General features: G+C 42.6%; 1 protein-coding gene across 1 annotated transcript; it reads right to left on the bottom strand.

Moving 5' to 3' along the window:
- Positions 1-553: 553 nt before the first annotated feature.
- Positions 554-14620, bottom strand: HEY2 (hes related family bHLH transcription factor with YRPW motif 2). Its single transcript, XM_081140924.1, has 5 exons — positions 14416-14620; positions 12430-12508; positions 12217-12300; positions 9584-9665; positions 554-5269 (listed from the first exon to the last, which is right to left on the bottom strand). The coding sequence occupies exons 1-5, from the start codon at positions 14496-14498 to the stop codon at positions 4584-4586; spliced, it is 1014 nt and encodes a 337-aa protein (XP_080997050.1). The 5' UTR covers positions 14499-14620; the 3' UTR covers positions 554-4583.
- Between the last annotated feature and the right edge of the window lie 12877 nt (positions 14621-27497).

Genomic DNA, 27497 nt, shown 5'->3' with positions numbered 1-27497 from the left:
AGGTATAATCTTGGACAGTTAACCTCTTACCCTCCAATACTTAACATGTACTGTAAAGATGGGAATACCATATATTCTATAGGACAGTTCTGACTCTTAATAACAGGTTTCAGGCACTTAGCATGGAGTTTAGCACAGAGAACAACCAAACAGCATTGACAGTTAGTATTACATTTATTTTCTTTCTTTGGGTCTGACTTACAGTGGGTTCTGTCAGTTAGAGCAGAGGACCCATTTCTCTGACCAACCCCATTCCTGTCTGTTCCTTTTAAGTTAGAAGTGAGCGAGAAGGTGCCACCTGGTACCTAGGGAACCATTTTTCATATGCCTCTGACCCCTCATACAAGAGTGTCTATGGAAGCTAAGGGACTCTTCTTCTCTCTTCTCTCTTCTTCTCTTCTCTTCTCTTCTCTTCTCTTCTCTTCTCTTCTCTTCTCTTCTCTTCTCTTCTCTTCTCTTCTCTCTTCTCTCTTCTCTCTTCTCTCTTCTCTCTTCTCTCTTCTCTTCTTTCTCTTCTTTCTCTTCTCTTCTTCTCTCTTTTTTTTTTGGACCTCCCATTGAGTTCAAAGGTTTATCCTTCCAAAGAATATGAGTAATAGTCACAGTTTATGATGTCGTATTTGCTGTAATGCTTTGTTGTACTTGCTGAAATATTCACAACCTCCATTATTGCTTAGATCTTAAAAGAATTACACAGGAAGTCAAGTTCCATTCTTCAGTAAAATACAAAACTAGGATTATTCCCACTGGGCAATAAAAATATGAAAAGCTTAAAAAATACATCTATCTTTAGATTATTAAGCTTACAAAGTCAATCCAGATTCTTTGATTTGACTAGGACCCTATCCTGATATTTTTAAAATAAGCTAAATCAGCAACATTTTAATCTATGTATATCTCTAGCCACAGATTTTTAAAATTGTATTCAAGTACAATATTAAGTGATAGTATTGCCTCAAATCCAAAATGCATTTTTTTTTTCACTTTTCCACTCTGGAAATTGGGATATCTTACGATCAGTGTGTAAAGTTATGTTGTGGTGGTTCTTTCCCATAAAAACTGGGAAACTGGTTTATACCTTAAACCAATAGTATATCTTGCGAGTGATGGAATCTTAGACATGAAAATATGGAATTCAGAAACCATCTTGCTTTGTGGTGTTATCTAAGGTGATTACACTTACCTTGTGTAAACTTAATTATTGGTAAAAGAAGGAAGTTTAATATGTAAGGAAGAAAATCCAAAGGCTTCATTAAGATTTTTAATACATACATACGTATGGGTCAAATGGCCATCATTCTAATTAATAGCTGGACTTTTTCATGTTTCAGCATTACTTTAATAGTCCTGAAGATTTCTTCAAATATGGTAGGAAATATCATATTTGTAATAGCAAGATTCCAAGGAGAGAAAAAGCTTCCCTGGCCAGTTTTCAGAAACCCCTTTCCTCACTCTCAGGGTACTGGTACCTCCTTTGGAGGGTCCTCGTGGAAGCTAAGGTGACAGCCATACCTGTCACTAGGATGTGCTACCACACAGCATTCAAAACCTGACGTATATACAGCACAGCACTGGGTACACAGCAGTGATTCAATAAATATCTCCTGGCTCACTGATGCAAAATACAAAACTGTTCTAATTAGGCATGCGTATAGCTTTTAACATTCAGGAAAACCAAATTTCTAAAAATGTTCCCTTTTCCTCTTTTTCCTACCAAATTCCTGTGAGCTAATTTTGGGACTAACTTTTACACAAATAAAAGCCAGTGATAGATCAAATCCTACACATTCTTTTCCCCTTGAATTATAAAAACTTTTGTTTTCCATTTTGGTAGCAAACATGAAAATCACCACAGCTAAAGGTAGGACACCATTTTCAAAAAACATTTGATCAGAGATGGAAAACTCAATGGTAAAGTTAACAGAACAAGTAAAAGTGATGTTAAAAGCTGACGATATGAAACACCGATCAAGAAACAATTAATAAATGACTGAAATTACTGAGGATGACTTTCTTTAGGAACACTGATAGCCCTTAGCAACTAGGTGGCAAGTTGGTCTGTAAATATTTCAATCAATTAAACTGAAAAATAATAACCCATATGCAACTGGGAAGCAAAAAATGTAAGAAAAAAACAAAGAGGGAGAGAAAGGGAAGAAAGAAAGAAGGGGATTTATCTTAAAATATTTAATCCAAATTAAAAAAAAAAATTCCTGATCTCTAAAACCCTTTACATTCCAAAATAGGAAAATAATTCTTTAAATGCTGACATTACAATAGGCACAGAATCAACTATTAGATACGAAATAAAAGTTATTTCTAGGCCAGCTGTCCACAAAATTGTGATTAAAAAGCAAACTTCAAATACTACTAGATCCATTTTCTTATTTGCTACCTAATTCCATCAGAACTAACAGAAAATTTAATAACCACAGAGCTTACAGACAGGAGGAACATGGTGATCTATTTTTGCTCATTTTTTTTACCCACTTCCAGACAGAAGAAATTGGATAAACTATACGCTTTATTTTTTAAAACTAAAATAGTGCAAGAAGCCTTCCACTTTTTTCCTTTAGCTTTGAGCATAAGTGAAATGCAGAATAAAAACATTCTTTTTAAAATTTTTTCATGTTTGGCCCAATAGCTTTGGAAACTTTGAAACAGTCTCTTTCGGGCTTCATTGAAAGAGAGATCTCTGCATAACTCCTACAGCATAAAGAAAATTTCCATTGAGGTAGATATAGACGATTCATCATCAGGAGGCATATATATGTGTATCATGTATGCATGTGATTTTAAAAAACACTCTACAAATGTTTTTGAGTTACAAAATGTATGACACATTCTAGCTTATGCTCTTATGTCTGGTATACTACTATTTAGAGTTCTTGTAATTGCACTTCTCCAAGAACCATGGTTAATAATAAGAGGTAGAGGAAACGGATCACTTCCTGCCTCCAAATAATGTCATACCCACCTATGCTTAACTGATTTACAAGCTCAGATAAATGCTATTTTCAAGCAAGCTGTGAATTATATCAAATGACTCTGAAAAAGAAGCCATGGCTTAACTTGTTAGTGAAGGAAGGCCTTGCTTGAAATTCATATCAACTTTCCATTCTGCAAAGCAACTCATCAACATAAAAATAGTTAAAAAGGACTTCATTTAATTAGTGATATGTAGACTTTTGCATAGAAAAAGGTTACAAAGTAATGCAAAAAAAGACTAGGTACAGTAATTTTAAAACAAATATTTAAAAGTATAATTTTGCATAATGTTTAACATTCTTTTTTATTGCTTTCTCCACACAGCAGAGAAATGAAGTGCATAATAATACATGCTGTGTCTTTACCTTTCAAACATAAAATCTCATGTGCTCAATTTCAATGTATTAAGAGATTATTCTGTCATCAAACAAAATAAAAAACAAAACAAAACCAAAACACCATTATGTAGCACTAGTCTAGGCACGGACAAACTAATTTATGTACATCCCATTGCATACATTCATCTTGATTTGGGATCAAACACAATCTTGAGCTTGACAAAGAGCATTTAAAAATTGTGACTTTTCTCTTCCCAAGGCGATCTCTCCATCTCCCTGTCTCATCACCTCCAGAAATGCTACTGCTCCCAAAAGGATGACAAGAATAGATAGTACACATCGTCAGGGCAAATGAAGAGCATAAATATGTGAAAATAGTCCAAGTGAATAGGAATAAATTACTCTCAACTTTTACAAACCGGAGTTTTCAAGTTGGCATGAATCCAAGAGCCCCTGGCAGGCACACAGTAGGCAAGCGCTCCTAGGTGCCCTCTATAAACGTATGGTTTATAGAAGCAGCACCATATTTTGAGCCACGAAAGAAAAAGGTGCCTGGGGTTTGAAGGCGGGACAGAATGCTTGTTCCTCTGAGCCCTGATGGAATCGTTGCTTATACCGATGCGCTGCCGAGTGCCACCACCTGGCAAGTCCGTACAAAGAACGCAAGCTAAGATGAAATTAGGTCTTTCAACTCGAAAATCATTTTCAGCAATCCTTTTGGCCAATAAAAGCAGTCGGTTTCAACAGAGTCCTCTTCTCCGGCACTGTGTGCCTGCAGCCTGACGCAGTCCTTCTGCCCTTTCCTTTCTTAGCCTAACGTCTGCGCTCCTCACTGTGCAATGTGATACGTTCCGGAAATAAAAAACTTCACCAGCTCAGGCACTTATGAAACACAAGTATCTTTTTTTCCATCTAGTTTCAAGAGAATTCAGTCAGGGCAGTTTTCTTCTCCAGTTTAGAGACACAGATGCGAGGCTGGATGCCACAGTCTGTGTCGTTTCCCGGGAAATGCTACATGGAAGCGAGCGTGAAGATTTCAGAAGTTGCTGATGCCAGTTACCAAGCTGCCTTAGACAAAAACAGAAAGAAAAAAGGATAATACCACATTTCCACTTGTGAGGTTGGTGTCTCAAATAGCTTTATTGTTGCTCTGCGGATCTGGAGACATCCGCGCGGCTACCGTCGGGGCGCAGAGGCTTTGGCCGACTCTGAAACGGAGGACATTCGGTTAAGGATCGCAGGAAGCGCAGCGACAGCTCAGAAAGCGCCCACTTCTGTCCCCCAGGGTCGGTAGGGTTTGCTGTTTGTCCCGCCGCCCGTCTGCTGCGGGCTGGCCGCCGCCGACACGGCCAGGGGCGGGCTGATGGCCGCGGCGGCCGCCACGGCCGCGGCCGCGCTGGGGGGCAGCATGGGGAAGGCGCCCGCGAAGGACAGCGGGAAGCTGTGCGCCGCCGCCGTGGCCGCCGCCGCCGCCGCGTGCACGGTGGCCGACAGCGACAGGAGCGAGGTGGACAGCGGCGGCACGCACGGCGCCACGCTGCCCGTGGAGGGCATGCGCAGCGCGGAGTCCGCGTGGGCGAACGTGGCCGTGAGCAGCGCGGAGCCGTGGGCCGGCGGCGCTTCCGAGGCCGTGGAGAGGCGGCAGGGCGTGGGCTCCGCGGCGTGGAGTCCGTTGGGGTGGAGCAGGGCGGCGGGGAGGTGGTGGAAGGCCGCCGCCCAGTGGTGCGGGTGCAGGGGCGCGTGGTGCGGGGCCAGGGAGGACGTCATGGCGGCGGCCTCCCGCTGCGAGGCGCACGTGCTGAGGTGGGAGACCAGGCGCGCGCGCAGCGGGTCGGCGGCGTCCAGGCCCTCCACGGCGCTCAGGTAGCGCGCCACCTCCGACAGGCACTCCCGGAAGCCGAGGCTCATGAAGTCCATGGCGAGGGCGTGCGCGTCCAGGTAGCCTGGGGGCGCGGGGCGGAGAGCGAGAGCGCGGTTACTGACGTCACCAGCCGCACCCCGCCGTCCCCGCTCTGTCCCCGCTCTGTCCCCACTCTGTCCTGCACGTTTTTTATCTTTTAAATGTATCTTTAGTGATGTCAGAGAGAGGAAAGGAGAGGGAGAGAGAGAAACATCAATGATGAGAGTCAGGGACAGGCTGCCTCCTGCGCGCCCCCTGCTGGGGATCGAGCCCGCAACCCGGGCGCGTGCCCTGACCGGGAACCGAACCGCGATCGCCCGGATCCCAGGTCGACGCTCAACCGCTGAGCCACGCCCGGATTAAGCGGAGACGACCCTCTCTGAGACGTTGGCAGCCCTTTATGGCTGTGATTTTTGCAGCAGCTAGGCGCGCGTAAGAACGTGTGCTCTGCAGCGCACATGTGTGCGGCTCTGGCGACGCTGTGCACCAAAGCTGTTCTCGCGGCCGCACTTCACAGTGGGGCGAAAATTAAGAACATCCCGGCTTCAAACGCTCCCAGAAAACAAAATGGTGTTTCTCCCCCTGGGCTGTGGAATGCCAGGGAGGCCCCCTAGTCAGCTTTCCCGGGGCAGCGCAGGGCCTCCTGTCTGCCGCTGCCGCAGGAGCCGCAGGTTAAGGGCCTCCCTGAACCGTCCCGCGCGCTCCGCATCGGAAACAGAGACGTAAAATGCGTCTCAGCAGCTTGGGGACTTTCGAAGAAAACACTTTTCTTGCACCATCACTTACTATATTTTAAATTCAAAAATGCTTCTTAACTCGCAGTGGCTTTTTTTTTTTAATCAACAAAGTGAAAACATCTTGTCATTACTTTGTACGAAAAAGTTCAAAAATATGATTTAAAAAAATTTTTGGTTACTAACTTGAAAATCTTATTTTTCTATCTGGCAGTATAAGACTGTTTTACTGATATAAGATTACTATCACTCCTAGTTTTCCTGAAGTTGAAAGATATATATCCTTCATTGGTTAGCTTGCTTTTTCCTGGCATCCACCCAAGAAAAAAGCTGTGTTGGTTATGTCAGTGTGTGCATTCACCCCCACGCTTGAGGTTACCGCCATAAAAATGGCTGGAGCTCGGTTACATTTATGAGAATCCCTTTTTATCCAAAGATAAGACATTATGAAACAGTAATGTCCAAATATTATTAGTGCCAATTTAGGGTATGACAACAAGAAGACTTTGGGGAAAGGTCACCACTTTGAATGAGTGACCTCTAATACATACAAACATATCCTTTTCAGATTATTTCTCATATGTAACTTTTTTAAAAGCAATTTTCAAGTTAAAATTTTGTCTGCTCACTTTTGGGATGCGTGTATACATAAATGAAAAATATCATATTCAAGCAGGGTTATTTTCATCTACGACACTTACTACACTATCTTTTTTATGTTTCTGCAGATCAAAGTGTTGCCTGTTTCATTTATTATCTTTTAATAATTAGAATGTCTTATTCTGTAACTAAAGCACTTTGGAAAATAGTAGTCACAATATTCAAAAGTCCTAAAGCTTGAATTCCAACAGAAATTTGGAAGTCCCCAAAATACATCTGGAGCAAAAATTTGCACTAATAAAACAGTAACAACAGCACAAAGCTGACAGAAGACAGTACCATGAAATGTGGAAGATCAGGACTTCGGCATAGTTAGCAACAAAGTCCCTGGGATTAGAAGGAAAAGCTCTTCCTAAAGAAGCCGCCTCCGTGGAAAGGTTTCACATGAGCGTCCTCAGGGTCCTCTGTGAACTTTGCAGACTAATGACTTCCGTGGGAGAAGAGGAGGGAGGTAATCACCAGTGTAGACAGAGTTCAGAAACACAGAGGGATTTAAAAATGTACGTCACTCTACTAAATCCTCTGTAGAAACCACTGCAATACCAAGGTAGACTGTAAAGAGTGAACCAACAGAATTGTAACCCTAGGAGCTTCCAACACTTTTCATGGACAGGCATGAAATAATTGAAATTTGTGGCTTGCCAGCTATATGTTGTTGTATATCACTGAATTCTCTGTTGCATCTTAAGGAATATAAATTATGTTAATTCCTACCGTTGGTGAATATAGAGGGAAATGATGATGAACAGCTGTCTCCTGTGAATGAACCTTGAGCCCAAAATAATAGCACACAGGTCCATGTCACATCGCCTGTGCCACCACTGCTCTATGGCTTTAAGTGAATAAACTCACAGCGTTGTGATGTGGACACTAACACTGTCACTCTACAGATGAGGAAACTGGGGCTCAGAGAGGGTTAATAATTTACCCAGCATCACAGAGCAACTACATGGCAGTGCCAGGATTTGAAACAGGGCAATCCAACTGCAGAGTCCGTGCCCTTCACCAGCACACTGTGAGGCCCTTATGGCAGTTGTGAGTCTTGGGCAATGTGAGCCCACACTGCCAGTCCCCCTTCTTCAGGGACCACATAATCTCCTGCTTGATCATCTGTTTAATGACCTGGCAGTCAGGCCACTTATATGTGCTTGCTTGGAAATGTGTTCATAAACTATTCTGGGATGAATTTTAGGACTGCTCAGGTAGCCAAGAATAGCAACCAAGATGGAACTTAGTTTTTATAATACGACATAAGAACAATATTACTCTTTACAAGTATAGCTCAGGCTAAATATTTAAACCCTGATATGAATTCTTAGTCTTGTGGTTAACAATGCCAAGTGAGGCAGAGGAATCAAACAACTTTTCTTGTACCAGCACTAACTCAATTGGTGTAGAGATGGAATCATGGGGCTGGGGGGCCTTGGATAGAGCTCAGAGCACTAGTGTAGGCCTCACAGTGCAGCAGTGCACTTTTCTGCCTCTGGTCACAGGTGAGGCAGTGGCCAAGGTGGGCTGGATTCTTGGCTTTTAAGATTTCATCCAGTTCTCTTCTCCATTATGTAAGAATGTTTGCATCATACACTTAGGGTTACATTTTAATGAAAAGAAATAAAAAACCCATGCTCATTCATTCAGGATGGTTCCTTGAAGGTGCAACCAAGGGTAAGTCACACCACGTGAGCTTCCCTGTACAATGATCAGTCCCACCGGACACACAAATATCCAAACATAAACAGGTTAGAGGCAATCTTTTTCTCATTTTCTTCTTTCCCTTCCCCCAAGCCCCCATTAAATCGGAGCTAGGACTCAGTATAATGCAGCTATCCCAAGGGCAGTGACTCTAGAATTACTTCCATTGTTACTTTCAGATTTTGGTTGGTCTTGGACTTGGAGGTGGTGGTCATGGCTGTGTTCCACAGGTCCTCAGCAGTATGGCCATAGTGGAGCTAAATACTGAACTACTTTCATACCAATCAGTAAACAGCTACTTGCCTCCAAAGCCCCATTCCTGCCCTGATCTAGGGCAAACTATGACACTACAATAGTAAAAGGCTGATAGTAAACACAGAGAAGCCTCCAGAGCGTAGGTGTGGCAGCACTTAGCCCCTTGTGGTATTCTGTCCTTACTCAGTTGTCAAATATATTAAATAACATCCTTGGCTAAGATGAATACCAAAGGGTGAAAAAAGTACAAAACGGCGAAATCCATTCTAAGAACTGAAATCTGAATGAACATTACAACTGTCCTGAACACAAGTGTATACTTAGCATGAGGTGAGGGCCGGTCCCTGACCTCCTGGACAATCCTTCCCCAAATCCCTACGGAATACAGAGGACATCTCTCCAGGGCACCGGGCCCAGGGCACCTGTTTGCCCGCGGCAGGAATGACTACTCCATTAACAATTTCCAGCAGAGATTCACTACCTGCACTTCAAATGCTCTGCCTAGTCTGAATCCAAGACCAACCAAAATCTGAAAACAACAATGAAAATCATTCTAGAGGCACTTCTGTTGGAATAGCTGCATTAGACTGAGTTCTAGCTCTGATTTAATGGGGGGGGGGGTTGTTGAAAGGGAAAGAAGAAAAAGAGAAAAAGATTGCCTTTAACCTCCTGTTTATGTTTGGATGTTTGTGTGTTTGTTTTGTCTTTCTGTACAGATTCCAGCATGCGCTTCTGAAGTCCCAAACAAATCTGACCAAGCTGCTGTGAATGGAGTTTTACTCCCACAGTATTATGAAAGCAAACACAAGCCCAGGGTCAAGTGCTTCTTTTGTTCCAGAAGTTCTTTCCCACGAGTTCAATCCTGCCATTAGCATTGATTTCCACGGCTTTAATCTGGGACCTCCTATCTCAGCTTGTTAAAGAACTGTTCAACTATGACTTCCTTACAATTTTTTTTGGGGGGGCGGATGAAAAAAGAAAGGTGGAAAGGGGGGAAAATGAAGTTACCTACTTACCTTTACCTCCGGTTGCCTGAAGCATCTTCAAATGATCCACTGTCATTTGTAGTATTTCGGCTTTTTCTAACTTTGCAGATCCCTGCATGAACAAATAATAAAGTCCTATAAGTCCTATGGAAACTAATTTGGAACATTTTACACTGGATTTTCAATTTTTCCTCTCACTAGAAAATTCTAAGTTTAATTTTTTCACAGAAAAATCTGAATTCCTTCCAAACTTAAATAAAAATGTAAATTACTATGTCACATCTAATGAAAGATACTTGCCATTTTACTTTTAAAGACTAAAAGGCATAATAATTTTTTTTATCATAAGAATAACTATACTTCCAATATCACTCCACCAAAATTATTATATTTGGGGAAAATCTCAAACTTTGCATCCAATCAGTACCTTGGTTAATAGTATACTTAATTTTATTATCCAATTATGTTGAACAACCAATAATCCTACATAATGCTGAAGTCTAGATCATTTGAATACAACTCTAAAGGATTAGGAAATAGGATCTTAAATTATCGTTGAACCCTGACATGGTGACTTTGATTGAATAATTAGTTGGGTCTTCTTGGTATTTTTTATCATATCAAACATTGTTGGTATTAAAGAAGACATACAGTAGAATAATTTGCAATATTTAGCTCTCTGAAAGTGCCTACCACATTTTAGAGTATTTAGTTTCCAAATATTTAACATTCTTAGTTATACAAGGGACATTTGTCTTTTAATGTTTTTCCAATGTTTTAAAATAAAACAGTCTTTCTAGCTTAAAAAATATAAATAAAAATCTTAGTAAGTCTTTAAGGTAATTCATACTAGACCAAGGGTAAGCAGAACCAAAAATAAAAAAGGTTTAATATTTTTTTCCAATAATTACCAGCAGGTGTCACTATGAATTCCAAGATCATAAATAAGAAAGCATAATTTACTACTTATCTAGTAACCATCAGCAATATGTAAGGATATTTAAACCCTTTAAAATAGTTTTTAATAAAATTGTCTTGGGAATGTATTTTTATGTTCCCACTTTTAAAAATAAGGCAACCTGTGGAAACCAACTGAAAAATGTGCTATCTCAAACTGTCTCAGACTTCTGTGGGTGGGTGGCTTCTAATTTCCTGGAAGAGCTAAATAATTAAATCAATATGTTTTTCTGAAAAGGAAATTGAAGTTTATTTCTGGTTCCTATGGGTTACTTGTTTTGTGAAAATTATCAGCTCAATGCCAGTTATTTTGAAAGACCGTCCTCCTAATGGTATTGTGACAGGGCCAGCTCACTAAGGGTTGGTAGCCAAGCTCGGCAAATGGGAAAGTCTGTGTTTATGGTAACTAACTGCCAAACAACTGAGGTTTGCTTTTAAGGTTTGTTTTAAGTCGACCTTTAAGGGGAAAAATAATCTAACATACCAAAAGAAAGAAAACCCACACACACAAAAACACACACACAAAACACCACACCAAAATGATGGTTCCTCATAACTGCAGGCTTTTCAGTACTCAAAGTAAAAACCTGATTACTGATATTTTCATTTCCAGCCTACTGCTACTAATCAAAACTACAATTTCCACTTTACATTTGCCTAATCAAAGACAGTTTCGGCATACAGAATGGGTGCCTGTGCTTCTCTTAAAAATGTATAATCAGTTTTATATTACATCTTGTACTTCTGTCAGTGTTCAATTTTTCCATGAAGATGAACAGTAGTTTCAGTGAAAGTGACTAATAACAAAATTGCAGTTTTTGGATAATTTCCGAGGGCTTTGTGATGTTTGTGGTTCATGAAGTAAATAACAAAATGAAGTAAACAAACAGCTGCTGTCTCATACTCTATTTGAAATAAATTGAAAGTATTTTCAACAAGGGTATGATGCCACATTCTTTGAAAGATGCACTTAGAAATCTATGCCATTAGCCATGGTGGCAGGAGGAGAAACAACTTTTCCAAAATGACAAAGAAAGATTTACATATTTGGCTTCCTACTCTTTTAAGTGTGCAAAATCTTTTTTGGGGTGTGTGTGGGGTGGGGGTGGGGAGGGGTAAAGGAATACTTGAATTCTGAAACGGGCATACGGCTAGTTTGATTTTTACCAAACTTCCAAAAAGATGCTCCAAATCGAACATCATACTGTTAACCCAGGGATTAAAAATGAAACCATGTGGGTTGGTAAATAAATTTTATTACTATTATTATTTAGAAAACTGAGCTAGAGATGTAATGTCCTGGGCTTTGATCATTTTTTAAAATAAAAAGCTTGCTTTTTTTTTTTTTTTTTAACTGTTTGAGACAAAAATGAAACTTCACATTTTTTTAAAAAAAATACTACATACATCTTGGTTTTAAACAAAACCACTACTGGTCTTCATAGAAAGAACAGAGAAAGCATGAACACTGTTACCCTTAAGGGAAAAATAAGCTCAAGAATGGAAATGTTTTTCAACTTCACGATGGATTATGTTTTTAATAGTTTTGCCACAACAAAGCATTTTATTGAAATCACTGCTCTGTGCCAGATCAGGGCACATACACCATTATTTTAATGAGCTTTAACAGGAACCCACATTCCCAGATGAGAGAATCAGATGTTTGAGCTTTTTGGTTGGAGTGGTCAGGGGTGAGGGTAGCTTACTTGTTTTTCAAAAGCAGTTGGCACCAGCCGTCTCAACTCGGATAAACTGTTATTTATCCGATCTCGACGCCTTTTCTCTATTATCTATCCCAAAGAAAGCAAAACAACAAAAGTTTATGAATACACAAATGATAAAATTACTCATAATGGAAAAACACAACTGTTACACATTAGGCTGGATTACATGAAATAAAAAGAAAAAAAATCACATACCCCTCTCCTTTTCTTTCTTGCCATAATCTGAGATGTTGTTGTTGGAGAATTCGATCTAATCACAGAGCTAGAACTTTGCCTATGAAATAGGAAGAGTATGTCAGGTGCTGCATTAACATAACAATGGTTTCTTCTGAGTACTTGATGGCGCCCATTAAATATTGAGAATGATTGTGCAGTTTAGGTCTGTGCTATTTTATTCTTAATTGTTTTACTCTTAACATACTTTGTTTTGTTTTCAGCCTATATATCTCTTTTCAGGTAGGAATCATGCCCCCCCCCCTTTTTTTTTAAGTTTTAATGAGTAATTTAGATGGCAAATCCATCGGCAAAAACATCCCTAAACTTTTATTAAGTCTCCTAGTAAAATAATTACGGGCAGTCAAGGTGAGAAATTAGATATTACTACTTCCTAGTACCACTCATAAATGTTTCTTAATAGTCAACTAATCTCTCATAGCACCCTCCTCTTCTTTCCGGTTAGACGTGCTGAACAAAGCAAAGCTATTTTAAAATAAAGTCCACGTTTAGCACCACTATCAAACAGATATATAGTCATCACCTGTCAAACTATTGTCTCTAGATGCAATCTTTAAAATAAACACAAGTTATCTTACTATTTCAATTAGTCAAATCTCACAACAGGAAAAAAAATGACAAATTTAATGGTCTGTATACTAATCTTCCAAAAGAACACCCCAAATTAAATGCCACTGATAGAAAAATTAAAATTAGATCAACTACTATGTAAATGAAAGTTGTAGGTGAGTATCTTTGTGCCTTCAACCTAAACTTAAATAACTTCTAGGAGCTGCAATTCACCTTGAGCTTCCTAATGAAAATATATTTTATATTGAAAGGAAAATCAAATCATTATTTTGCCACTTAGAATTTTTGCCATCCTTTCTAGTTTGTCTCTGTTATTCTTCATAATTCGTGGATTCTATGCGTCTTTATGTTCTCAGATTCTCCAGAGTTCCTGTTATTTGTGCTTTCATTTTAGAAATGTTGCACACACCAGGTTTTTATTACCTCATCTCACTTCTGGATCTTATTTCTGAATTAACTGTCTTCCTCATTCCCACCCATTCTCAACTGGTTTCGCTTTTCACATGACACCTTCTGTTTTTCTGATCTTATTTTTTAAGATGACACACTTTAATAATTAGAAGGTACTTTGCAAACATTGTTTCATGGAAATATCGTTGCGCTTGCTGATACCAGGCTTTGGTTTGTATGTGTTAGAACAACAGGATTGAAAGAAAAAAGCAGTATTGAAAGTTTTCCAAAAGGTAGGAAGAATTTTGCTCTTTGAGTGACAGTTGCAGATAAATAATTAAGGTGCTTCTGGGGATGCCAATTAGAAGCAATTATCATTTGACCCGCCTTGGCACTAAAATGCCTCGGTAATCTCCCTCTGTCACTGGAAAGCGGAGGTCTGGCTTCTGTGATCACGACCCCGATCTCTTCCAGACTTACGAGCAAGTAGTCAGAGAGATGATGCCCCCAAAGAGTCTTCCATCTGTCACTCACTCCCCTGTCAGCCAGGTCACACACGGTCACCCTGGAAAGCTCAACCTACTTAGCCGTGACATCGCAAATTGCTTTAGTTTTTCCAGAAAGCAAGTTATCTTTCCAGTCTCTTTAAAAATTTCAATTTGCTTTTCTTTGCTCTTGGCGCATTTCGACAGTTGGAGTCGCCGGTCGCCGGGACCCGCTGGTCCGCCGGCCCCCTGCTGACAGCCGGGCACCATCCCTCGTCAACCACGGCACTTTCAGTCGCGTCCCACCCTCGAGCGAAACCGACACCCCCGCCCCACCCGACGCAGGCTCCCGAGCGCCCAGCACTCCACGTTTCTCGGGCAAAACTTTCCCCTCTCCGCTAGGACCCCGCGGAAAGGCGCCTTGGGATTTCCAAGAGCGGCTCCCACACAAAGATCCCCGACGCCTCGGGCTCCGGGCAGCTCCCGCCGAGCCCGCGCTCACCCCGAGTAATTGTTCTCGCTTCCCACGTCGATGGTCTCGTCCATGTCGCTCTCGGAGGTCGTCTCCTCGCAAGGGCGCTTCATCGCGGCGAGGACGCGCCGGGCGCAGCCCGGCCGGAGACGCGGACGCCGAGCGCGGCGCAGCGGCCTCCCTGCCCGCCTCCCGCCCGCCTCCTGCTCCCTCCTGGGCCCCGGCAGGCGCGGCTCCCGCGGCGGCGCGGTCGGCTCCCGGGGGCTCTTTCCCACGCCGCAGCCCAGCTCGGCTGCAAGAGCCGGCGCCGGCCACGCCCCCCGGGGCGGGCGGGGCGCGCTCGCACTCGCACGCCTCCGTCCCGCGGGCCCGGCGCCCGGCGGGCCCCGCCTCCTCGGGCCTGCGTGGCCCGCGATTGGCCGGGGCGAAGGGGCGGGGCCGCGCTGGTCCTAGCCCGCTTCCAGGTGGCGGCTGAGGCGTGGGAACGCGGCCTCTCACCTGGGGCGCGGGAGCCGCGCGCGGGAGGGAAGAGGCACCCGCGAGAGTGAGCGCCAGGTTGCTGGCTCTGGAGAGGGGACCGCGCAGACCTGGGCGCGGGCGGGCGCGGGCGGGCGCGGGCGGGCGCGGGCGGGCGCGGGCGGGCGCGGGCGGGGCAGGAGGGGGCGGGCCCTTGGACCTCGGGCTTTGGCCCGCCTCCTCCCCCGCAGCCTGCCGGCGGAGTTTCAGTTCTGGGTTTAAAGAATAACCCCGAGCGCGTGGCTGAGTGTGAGCGAGCGTGTGTGACGTCGGGAGGCGCCGCGGCTTCACCGAGCCGCCCCCCTCGGCTGCCCCTTGTCTGGACCAAAACTGCTGACTGGCTGACCCTGGCGGTCACATTTGCCCTCTGGGGTTTTTGAAAATCTTAAATCAAAGTTACTTTTCTTCCTGGCAGCTCCCGAGGCTACTTCCGCGGCCTCTGGGCTGTGAGCTGATAAGGACGGGAGCCTCCCCGACCAGGTACCTCGCCGCTGGCGGTCGGAGGGTCTGAGGTTGGCCCCCGCATGATTTTCCTTTTGCTCTCAATCCGTTATTTCCATTTGGCCGCCGGGGCGGTGGAGAGTCGGTCCAGCCGAGTGGACCGTGCGTGGAGCGGTGTCTGCTCTGGCGGCAGGGAGGACCAGGGCAATAATGCGGGTATTTCAGGACGCAGTTTTAGTAGTTTTTCAAGTTCGAGTTTTTCGGACTTGGATGTTCCAGATAATTGCAATTCTCCACTCCCCCTGGTATGTGCAGTCGCAGCGGTAGATTTAATTAGTGGTGAAAAATCGCTCAGGAAACTGAATTTGTTTTCTGAAGTTCGAATTCGTGTCCAGTTTTTAGTGCATTGGACACCGCGAGTTGTAAAAACTATAGATGTGCTTTCAAAACATGTTTTCAAGCCTGTCCTTCCATGCTCTGGTTTCTGAACCGGCTACGCCGATGCGCCTCCGAGAGGGCGGCGGGGTCGGGTTGCCGGCCCGGGAGCCGCGGTGCCGGCAGGCGGGCGCGGGCTGGTGGGAGTCCGGCCGGAGACGCCACTCGTTGCTCCGGGACAAGCTCCGTGCTTGGCGGAGAAAAGCCTCCGAGAAAGGAGCATCTATCAGTCACCCCCACCCTTCGCCACGGACTGATTCATATTTTCCTGGGGTCTGCCCAGTGTCCCTTTGACAGTCTGTTCCCTCCGCACAGGACGGGCGCGGGGCGGGGAGCCGAGGAAAGGCTGCGACCTGAGGGCCCGGGCCGGGCTGGGGCTGGGCAGCGGGGGAGCGGGAAGGACTCGCAGCCAGCGTGTTAAGCTCTCATTAAAACACAAAACCCCTTCCCCACACCCCCCTCTTCTTTTTTGTACGGTCCCCACAGCGGTGCCTGCAATAACCGTGTGAACAGAAACCCGAAACGTTCCATCCAGATTTCTGAAACTTAACCCCGGGCAAAGAACACTGTCGGCGGGGGCCGGGCGAGGCCTGGCTGGGCTGTACCGGGTCAGCTCAGGACTGCGGTGCCCCCAGGGGCGGTAGCCTCCCCGCCCCCAGCTCTGCCGTCGGTCTCAGGGCAGGTCCCCGGCCCGCAGGGGTCTCCAGGCCTCTGCCCCTCTGCAGCACCCGCGTCCTGAGCGCGCTGCGCTGCGCTGCGCTGCGCTGCGCTGCGCTGCGCTGCGCTGCGCTGCGCTGCGCTGCGCTGCGCTGCGCTGCGCTGCGCTGCGCTGCGCAGAGCCGGCCCGCATCCCACCGGCTCCGACCTCCCACGACGCCACCTGGTTCCCAGGTCCCGCAGCCCAGCAGGTGAAGAGCTGGGCGCTGGCGGTCGGCGCCCCGTCTCGCGGGGGGGACACTCGCATGGCCAGTTCGCACGGGCCGCAGGGGAACGCGCCGCGGCCGGCCCGGCGCGAACTCGACCGTCACAGCTTTCGGCCGAGGCGGCCCGTTTTTCTGAACGCAAATGCCTACAGGTGCGATGAACGTTCGCCACGCGAGCAAACTAGACGGCGCTTCCAAACGCCCGGCTCAAAACCTGAGATCATCGTTGGAGAAAGATGAAGAGCTCCCCCCCGCCCCGCCCGGCTGTATTGGTGTATTTGATTACAATAATAGCGAAAAAATTGCAAATAGGGAAAAGGTTTGCTTGCAATAAAGTAGCAACTGGGTATAGTTTTCCCATATTTTTCTTGGTAGCCTTAACTGTTCGTTGTACCATGTTATAAAGAAAAACATAGCGGGGACTTTCGAAAAATACGCGTGGATTTACTGTCGCTTAAAAACATTTCATAAGCAAAGAGGGTCCTGTTCTACAAGCGTTTAGAACGGTGCCTGGTACATGCATGGTAAGCGGTCAATCTGCTGGGTAAACGAACACATGGGGCAAAAGACATCGGCGTTTTGAACACCATGAAAAGAATAATATGCTCACTTATCTACAAAATACTTCACCGCGATTAGGCAGCACGAGATTTATCAATTAGGTCTTTTGTTTCCCTCCAGTATCCCATTTGCCTGTCCCCTGGTGAGGCATCTTGTCCAGTGTGTCTGCCACAGAAAGTGCCTCCTGTGTCAGAGGGGAAAACGGAGGGAGGGGACTCTTTAAAATGGCCCAGCACATTTTAAAACGGTCGTGGGTTGTAGGGGGCTGAGAGAGGGAGGCTGTGGGGGTGGTGTAAGCTGACAGAAGGAATAGAGAAGATGAGAGAACCGCGGGGTTTCAAGCCTCATCGCCCCGCAGCGACATCCTTGACAGCGAAAGATGGTTGAAGGCTTCCCACGAGCCGGGGCGCAAGAGAAGGTGTCCGCGCGCACGGCAACCCCAGTTCTTTTCTTTTCAAAGATTTGTACAATGAGGTAATTAGACCGAAAGATACGAGGGGCTTTTCTAGAAACGAAATGCCATTAAAACAAAGCCCAGGATTATGGATCTAAAGGGAACGGAGGAAGGGCGAGTCGGCCGCCTTTCCGAAACCGGTCCTCTCGCCGGCGTTATGTGATCTAACTCAAAGGCGTGGAGTGCGGGGTTGAGTGCCGAGGTCTGCAAACATCTCTCGAGGGCTCTGCCCCTCCTCCCCAGCTCTTCCTCCACCCGTTTAACACTAGAAAGTTACAGCTTCTGCACCTGTCTTTGTAAGTTTGGCGATCTTGACCTAGGCTTATCTTGTCCCACAAATTTGAGTTCTGTTGCACAAATTAACGATGGGATTACTACAATTCTAAAATTCCCTTTACACCGTTTTGGGAAGGAACGTGAGTCTTTTTTTTTTTATTTTATTTTAAATTCTTGATCTGCTTTTTTTCTTCATTAGAGTACTCTGATTTTTCAAGATCAATTGTCACATTTAATTTGTGGCTTCTCTGAATCCTTTGAAGTGTTACAATTACTTAAAAAGTTTCTGGTCACTCCAATGTTTGGGTTCTCTTAGGAAATCACTAAGGCATGACACCACATTAAAAAATGTCTTAAAAAAATGTCTTAACTTAGTTTCTCAGTGAAACACAGGCAGCTCTGTTATTTTAAGAACTCTGTTAGTCTGTGAATCCTAAATGCACATACTTCAAATTAAGTCCAATATTTTGCCCTATCTGAAATATAATTGTTACACAGTTTCTCATGCAAAGGGAAGACAAGGTTGCCCTGAGAAAGGCTGGTTTATTTTCAGTTGCTGGGGCAGGTGACACACACCATGCATCTGCAGGCAGCCTTGTTGGGCTGCTTCCCTAACTACTAAGCTTTTGTGAGCTGGCAGCACTCTCAAGTGTGTATGAGAATACTGCACCCTGCGAGTGGAGGCCAGGGACAGAATCCTTGAAAATTTCAATACCTTTCTCAGCATCAGGCTGGCATCAGGCAGGCTAACGTAAGGTCACTGTGTGACACGCATTTTCAAGCCAGTAAAGCAAAACAGCTGAAAGCAAGGACAAATTTAGGCCCACCAACCTTGAAGTCATCTATAAAAGGGAACTAACTGCTTTACCAGATAACAATTTGTTTGCCTGGTCAGCCACACAAAGTGTGTCGTATTTCTTGGCTTGCTCCAATAGGTGCTACTTATTTGTTACATCAGAAGTTACAAGGTAGGAAATCTAAGACCCAAAGCCCCCTATCTGGAAAGTTAGAATGTTTAAATTGATTTCTGTTATTAAGGGGCAATTTATTTAAAAGCTTTTATTTCATGAGTAGTGTTATTAGTGCTTAGCACATTCTGAAGAATGAAGGCTGGTTTTATTGCGGGAACTTGAGAAGAAGATGGTATACTTAAGTAGCCAGTTTTCCTATAAGCAACAGTCAAAACACTCACTATTTTAACTTCCTCTTTGTGAGGGTTAAATGATGAAGGGATTTAAAAAATTTCTATATTCTTCAAGTTGGCTTGATTGACACCCCCTCCCCACCCTTTAAGGATACAGTTAAATATATCCACTTCTCTCAAGAAAATCATCTATTAAAATTAACTACATCCTTGCCCTAGCCAGTTTGGCTCAGTGGTTAGAGCTTCGGCCCTTGAACTAAAGGGTCCCAGTTTTGATTCTGGCTAAGGGTACACACACCTCAGTTGCAGGCTTGGCCCCAGAGGCCATGCAGGAGGCAACCAATCCATGTGTTTGTCTCACATCGATGTTTCTCTCTCTCTGTCTCTCTTTCTTCCACTCTCTCTGAAAAGCAATGGAAAAAATATCCTTGGGTGAGGATTTAAAAAAAAAAATTAACTACCTCCCCATCTTCTAGAATGGAATGACACATAGTGGGTGTGCAATAAATGGTTTGGAATGAATTTCTTGTTGAAATTAATGAACTCGCTGTCTCTTACCATATATATGGAATATAGATACATTAGAATAAAATTGAAATAAACAACCATGAACTAAGAAACCATATAAAAATGAAGAGAAAAATGAAGAGAAACCATATAAATATGAGCAAGAAAGCATTTATTATGAATGAGCCCTTAGCTCAGTCAGCCCCGAGCCTCCTGGCAGCCAAGTGAGAAAGAGACACACTACTAATGAGTTTTCTAACTTTTGTAATCAGAAAAGATGAAGCATATTGCTTTTTTAAAAAGGGAAACTGTATCCAGTTGCTGAGTTCTAAGAGAACTACTGCCTTATTCACAGACTTAAAATTTTTATTTTATTTAAACAATTATTTTCTTTGTCTAAAATTCTTCAAGTATGTATATTAATTATAACATGAATAATAACATTCATATTATGCAGAAATGAAGACAATAGTTTATCTTCTGACAGTTGAACTCTCAAGATTAATTGATATTAATGGGACAGTGCCTCACAGAGCTACAAAAATGTGGATTCTCCCTAAAAAAGTTTTTGCTTTGAGTCTCAGAAAAATAATTTAAATCAATGATTCCTGGATCTGGTTGGTTGACACTACTTGATGACAGTGAAGGAGAGAGGCTCTATGGGTTTCTAAAATATCATGTGCTATGAAGGATTTTAAGACTAAAAGTAATTCCCACTAGAATGGAAACAAACATCTCAATTTTCTAACACTTTTATTAGAAATTTCTTTAGATGTGTGCACATTTACACCTTTATCTGCTTATTTTTAAATTGATAAATGACTTTGTAAAGACCCCCCCACAGATTGTAAATAAGAAATTGCCAATTTTAGATTTTCTCTGGAAAAAATACGGACTATTATTGGACCTTCATGTTTTACAAACCTATTGAAGTACATACTTTATGAGAAATAGAAAAACGGCAAGTTCCTTTTCCCTAGACAGGGCTGTTTTGTTTCTAGCAGATAAGAGTTTAACATTCTTGGTACTTATTGGTTGAAAGGCACAGCACAGAAGTCAGTTTTTTCTGGCCTTAGTCTTCAAAATAATTTAATAATATAATAATGTATTGGGAACTTTGGACTAAAAATTCTTAGCGATAAATTGGGTCTTAAATCATAGTTCATTCCATTTCTGGGAAATGGATACTTTAAAGAAAATAATAATTCTTTGAGGAATTGTAATATTCATCAGGGCAATGCAAACAAAATGGAAACAAAATATCATGGTGCTTAGCAGAGAGCAGAAAGGCTGTGTACTGTGGTTTGAATGTGTAAGAAAGGTGCCCTGGACCTTTCCAGAGCACTTTTGCCTAGGGTATGATTGAATCATGAGTCAAAACTCACAGCAAGTAGGAAATAAAAAACAATATAAATGATGTATATGGGTATGCCTCTCTATCTACAAATAGAAGTACCTACATGTGGATAAATACGAAAAGCATAAACTAAAGGTATTTTTAAAAAAATGTTTTTATTGATTTTAGAGAGAGGGGAAGGGAGAGGGAGAGAGAGAGAAACTTGAACTGGCTGCCTACTGGGGCTCGAGCTCACAGTGCAGCATGTGCCCTGACAGGAATCGGACTCCAGGCCTTGAGGTGCATGAGACCTTGATCAGCCAACTGAGTCACACTGGCCAGGGCAAAATAAAAGGTTTTCTAATTGACGTGACGTAACTGTTAGTATATAGAAGTCTATAGTAATATCTGACATAGGCCAGTAGCTCAATCAAAGAGGAAAATGCTGCATTTTGTAATTAAACCACCATTTGTAAAATGGAATTTATAAAATTTATAATTTGTGTGTATGTTCTCTACTGAAAATTGGAGTCACTGTCAGTTTATTTTATTTTTGATATTAAAATACCTTATCTTTTGTCTATTATGTATCTATGTTTAAATCAGTTTTTTAATGCAATTTTTAAAATATTGCCCCTTAGAAAAGTAGACTTTGCTGTTTTGATGCAAATGGGAATTGCTCTTGGTGCAATGGAAATGAGACTATGTTAGAGGGTTGGAAGAGTGATTCTGGTGTTCAGGTGGAACACCTGAAAAATCATGTTCTTTTACATGAACCTGTGCATTATTGATACAATAACAAACTGTATACTTGTGTGCATAAATTCTAATTGAGGTAACAAAGATTTGAGCAAAACTTAAAACTGTAAAGTTCTAGTCATAATTTTGTTTTGAGTGTGAATTGGGAGAAGAATGGCCATACTTTAATTTTAACAATGAAACACTTTGTTCTCATTCAAAAATGTAGTTTGAGAACTGATATGTTAGGAACATCACAGTGGGAAGTAAATAAATAGAACTCGGGGAGGGGGGGGAATGATCTAAAAATGAAACCAAGGAGATTATAGACAGAGATCACTGACAGAACTGTTAGTGTGTGTACTTGAAAGCAATCATGGCCAGATTTTTCAGACGGTGCCTCTCTTATTTCCAGGCCACCAACTTGCTGAACACCTATTTTGAGTAACGCTCCCTCTTAAGCATTGTAGGTGATACCTGGTGAGTACCCCTCAATTTCTGCTCTCAGGATAGCAGGGGAACTATTATAGGAGTCCAAACTTAAACACTTACACAAGGTGGGATGTATACAAGACCCCAGTAAAAGGAAAACTGCATGCTATGAGCACAAAGAGAAAGAAGATTCATTTTAAAAAGGAGATTTTATCAGTGGCAGCTCCAAAATTTTGCATAGGATTAGAGGCAGCAATCCAGTTGGAAGGGTGGGGATGGCCCAAGGATTTTTCTTTTCTATTTCCATTTATATGACAAGCACACCATTTTTTATTTAGATGTTATGTTTATTGCAGTGTCTTTGCATTGCTGATAAACATTATGAGAAGGGGAGGCGTCTATCTAATCCTTTTGGTGCAATCACGGTATTAAGGGGGAAAGTGGGATGCGAACAAAGCCTTGAGGAATATTCAGAGTGGCTACAATCTTCAAAATGCTCTCTTGAAGTGGGATTGGCATTTGTAAAACTACAGGGAGACTGAGGAGTACAGGTGATTCTTAGGGAAAGATGGGTGATCCTTGGCTGGAATGAAGGATATGGAGGAAATGGAGCAGGGTGGGAGGGAGAGAGTTGTCTTGAGAAAATGAATTAGGCTGCAGCCAAATCATGATGGAGCTTGTGTGCCCAGCTGGGTGTCCTTGAAGTCATTTGAGAGCCATTGGATGCATTTAAGAGAAGTGACATGTTCAGAGCTATAATTCATTAGATTTATCAAGTCAAGTTTCTTCCTTGTTTCAGTTGTCGTCACTAATTTCAATTGAAAACGTTATAGAAGAAAAATTCCAGGACAATTTTATTTTATAAATCCAACTTTTGATACTCTTCGTTTCTCAGTGCAAGTCACTTAACCACCAGAAGAGCATTGTCAGATAGGACTCCTGACTCGGTCCTTGGGAAGCTCATAGCTTTTAACTGGGTTCCTTGGGTTTATTTAGACGAAAGTACACGTTCACTGCCTGTTTTGTTGCATATTCACGGAATTATGCCAGGACTTGCACATCAATATTTACAGATTTGTTTTAAAATCTGCCATGTCATAATTAAAATCACACTATTATACTCTCAAGGATTAAAAGAACTTTCTAAAGTAAGATTTTCAGCTTCATTGACTTCAAAGTAACACGTAGTACATGAACACTGCTGGCTATCTCAGATTTATCCAGATTAAATATTTTCAGTGAAAGACTGAGCCATGAGTCTTTCCTGCCGCTTTCTTGCTAAAAGAGAGAACTAGGTTATGGTTTCTTTTCTACAGGGCGCCACAAATAAACATTCAAGGATGTTTCATTTCAGGTGTAACCGAACTATTTTTAGACAGGTAAAGTTGTATGCTTCCCTGAAAGGCCTTGTTGAAATGAAAGTAACTTGTATTTAAATATTGCGATCAGAAAATAAATAAATAAATAAATAAATAATAAATAAATAAATAAATATTGCGATCAGTAAAGACCAGTAACAATTAATAAAGAAATGCAAGACAGCCTTAAAATAGTGATTTTCTTTGAGTCACTGCATGGCTGGTAAGAATAAAACAAGGTTCTTATTAGTGAACAAAGGTTAACAAGGTTAGGCTCTTGTTGAATCAGGGCGGAAAGCATGCCGTGCTGAGACTTCCCATCAGATATTACTTTCCATCCAGCTTCAATCCATTGATCAGTCATCAAGTGAGCTCTTTAGGGAATTCAAAAGCTATGTGACATGTGATTTTTGCCCTTGGGAAATGTACTGTCCAGAAAATACTTTAAGGATTTGAACACTTTAATGATTTATCAAGTGCTATGTGTCAGACATTTAGCTAACAAAGCGCTATGTGGATTAGTTGATCTAATTCTCACAGGAACTTCTTGAGGTAGGACAAACCTTTATTTTACTGGTGAGGAGTCAAACCTAGTGATGTTAAATCACTGCCCAAGATTTTATGGGTTTTCAGGGGCGGTCTGACTTGACCAAGGAAATGTAATTCTGGGACAGTGCTCTTACCCATTACTGGATATTACCTCCAAGAAGGATGCATGTGACGCAGACACAGTGTAAATAGGTGGGAGCAACGTACAGTTTGTAAGCTGATGGTCACTGGTGCCAATTAAATGCCAACAGGAATCCTGAATTTGGGGTGCGGTGAAGAAGGAAACTTTATTCAGTGTCAAACAGCTCAATTGTGATACACGGCTGTGAAAACAGTTCAGCTGTGAGGCAGCCCTGGGGCTGCCCCTTGGACTATACAGCTGGGCTCTGCTCCTGGCCAGTCTGGGCTTGTTTGTTCCCATTAGATGTCCTCTCAGTGGAACTGCAGTCTTAGGTCATTTGTGGAAAAGAAAAGTGCACTCCCAGATACCACAGGGGACCTGGCTTATATAGACAAACGTCTCCACCCTTAGCCCCAGGCTGGTCTGTCCTAATGCAGATGAGGACTCCAAATAGTCAAAGTTGGATTAGTTCAAAAGGCACTTCCCTGGTTGGTCAGAACAGACCTGCTCTGACGGGTGGGGAAGATGCCGACGGGGCCATAGCTGCGCAGCTGCCGTTGGGTGGGGAGAGCCTCAGCCCGCTGCTTCCAGGAGGACTCGGAGCTCCTGCGGAAGGCCTGGCTCGGCTGGCAGGGAAGCCCAGCGCAGAGGCAGGTCATCCCCGCACGCTTCTCCCTGCAGGGCAGTCTGTGTGAGAGGCCCTGTGTCGAAATGGCTGCTAGGTCCTGTTTTTAAATTTTGATCCCAGTTAGCCACTAGGAGCCCTCCCTAGTCATCTGGGCACGTGCCCTGACCAGAACCGAACCAGCAACTCTTTGGTACACAGGGCGATGCTCCAACCAACTGAGCTGCACCAGCCGGGGCTGAACGATTTTTAATTGTACAATTCACTGGCATTAATTATATTCACAATATTGTGCAACCATTGTTACTATCTCTTTCTAAAATTTCTCATCACATCAGACAGAAACTCTGTACCCGTTCAACAATAGCTCCCTATGACCCCTTCCCTCCGGCCCTTGGTAACCTCTAACCTACTGCCTCTTGCAATGAATTTGCCTATTTTAGATATTTCATATAAGTGGAATCATGCAACAGTTGTCCTTTTATGTCTAGCTTATTTAATTTAGCATAATGTTTTCAAGGTTCATCCATGTTATAAACACGTATCAGAACTTTATTCCTTTTTATGGGTGAAAATATACCACTGTATGTAATACCACATTTTATGTGTCCATTCATCTGTTGGTAGTATCCCTTGTATTTACTTTTGGAAGAACTTTAGAAACATTCATAAAGTACCTCCCTCAAGCCTTCTAATGTCTTCTTAACAGCCTCTCAGCATTGTACCCTGATACTTGAACCTTTCCTTCCTCAAGCTGCCCCAAGCTTCAAAATAAGCTACTTTTATCTTTATTCTCCTAATAAAAATGGACAGATCCTTATTGTAATTGATCTCATAGAGGTATTGGACAATCTGAATTGTCCCTAAATTGTGAATGTTAGATACCTCTAACATTAGTAGTAAAATGTGCATTTTAGGAAAAGGATGTTTGTGAGTTTAAATGATTTGCTTTTTTTTTTTTTCAAATTTCAATAGTAAAACAGTATATTTAAAAATTTTAGTTTACAGCAGCAATTTTCAACCTTTTCCATCTCATGGCACATAAGCTAATTACTAAAATTCTGTGGCATACCAAAAAAATGTATATATTTTTTTCTGATCTTACAAAAAATTAGGTATAATTTTGATTCCTTCACACCTAATGGCTATCGTTGTATTGGCTGTTGTCATTTTTTTATTTGACAATCTAAGGGAAAGAGGTCAGTGCCCCCAACTAAATAGTCAGGTCTTGCATGTTTTAAAAATTCTTGCGGCACACCAGTTGAAAATCTCTGGTCTATAGGACGATGGCATATTTTTGAGTCGAGGGCCAACTTCTTGACTCTGCCTGCCCATACAAGCTATCTTAAGACATTCCTGTTTTGTCAGGTATTTTCTCTGTTTTCATTGATGAACCCGTTAATTTTCTTTCCTTTTGGAATTCCTACCACAATAATGACATTTCTGACTCCGGTGATGGTGAAAGCGTTGGAGGTAGTTCGTGTGTCTGATTGGCAGTGGGGAGTTGCGAATCAGGCACTATTTTAAAATAGAGACTCCCTGTAAATAGTCAAATGCTAAACTGTGTATTCTAGTCCACAGTTTAGGAAAGGGAAAGAGAAATGAGGGCTGGCATGGTATAAGACAGCTTCATGGGTATTCCAAGAATAATTTATTTGAAAACGTATGTTTCTTTCTTTTTTTTTTGGAAAGGTAAGGACAGGCTCCTGGAAGAAAGAAACTTCTAGGTTGGTGACGTGTATTCCTCTACTGTGACATGTGTCATGGGAAGAGCAATGGCTTTGGAATCATGCAGATCTGGCTTAAGTCCCTGGTTCAGTCACTTAATAGCCTATGTTCTCTCAGCTGTATTAATTGTTCCTCTAAGCCTTAGCTTTATCAACTGTAAAATAAACCTCACTGAGTTGTTTTAAAGAGTAAATAAGATAAATAATATGAAACCTCATAGCAATATATAGTCCTTTGTATAGTCTCAATTAGAAAGTCAATTTCCTTTTCCTTCCTTCCCTAAATAACAACAAAAGTAGTCTGTATGGAGGAAAGCGATTATAGCACTGAATGTCAGAACCTTCCTGGCTAATGGCTGAATAAAGATAATATCTTAATTTTTAAAAATGCCTCAATTTTTCTGTGTGTAGCTTTCATTTCATGCTTTGCTAAATTATGGTTCTTGCAAAGTGCCTTGAACTTTTTCAGTACAAAGCACAGTGTAAGCAGGATGGAATTAACATTATTCTTGGTCTGTAAAGTATTGTACCTGCATTCTTAGTGATTGACAGGATACACGTTTGTACAATTGATGTCGCCAGGGACATATTCTTGCCCGAGTCCTACAGCAGTGTTTTGCCACCTGTAACTGTGCTGAATAAAAGTGGTCCCATCTATCATTTCTGTAGCTTTTCCTCATAGAAGCAGTCTTGATAAGTATAAGAAATCCAGGACATCATAGTATCAACAATTCTTTCCTCTTCAAAAGACATCTTTCAGACAAGGCTCTAATGGTCCCTTACAAACATTAATTATATAAATCTTACACACTATTGCTCTGTGGGAGGTGAAGTGTTTAGTAAAAATGATAATCTAAACAGAGGTTGGCTGTGTGGGGGCAGGATGGAAATATGAAAAATGGGAAGTGGGTGCTTAGCCTGCATTCATTGCTGATGCGAAGTCAGCTGTGTGCTTGGCTGGTCCTGTGT

Source organism: Miniopterus schreibersii (assembly GCF_964146895.1).
Source record: "Miniopterus schreibersii genome assembly, chromosome: 6".
NCBI classification, from domain to species: Eukaryota; Metazoa; Chordata; class Mammalia; order Chiroptera; family Miniopteridae; genus Miniopterus; species Miniopterus schreibersii.
Note: the sequence above shows the minus strand (reverse complement) of the source record. Positions and strands in the feature narration are given on the sequence as shown.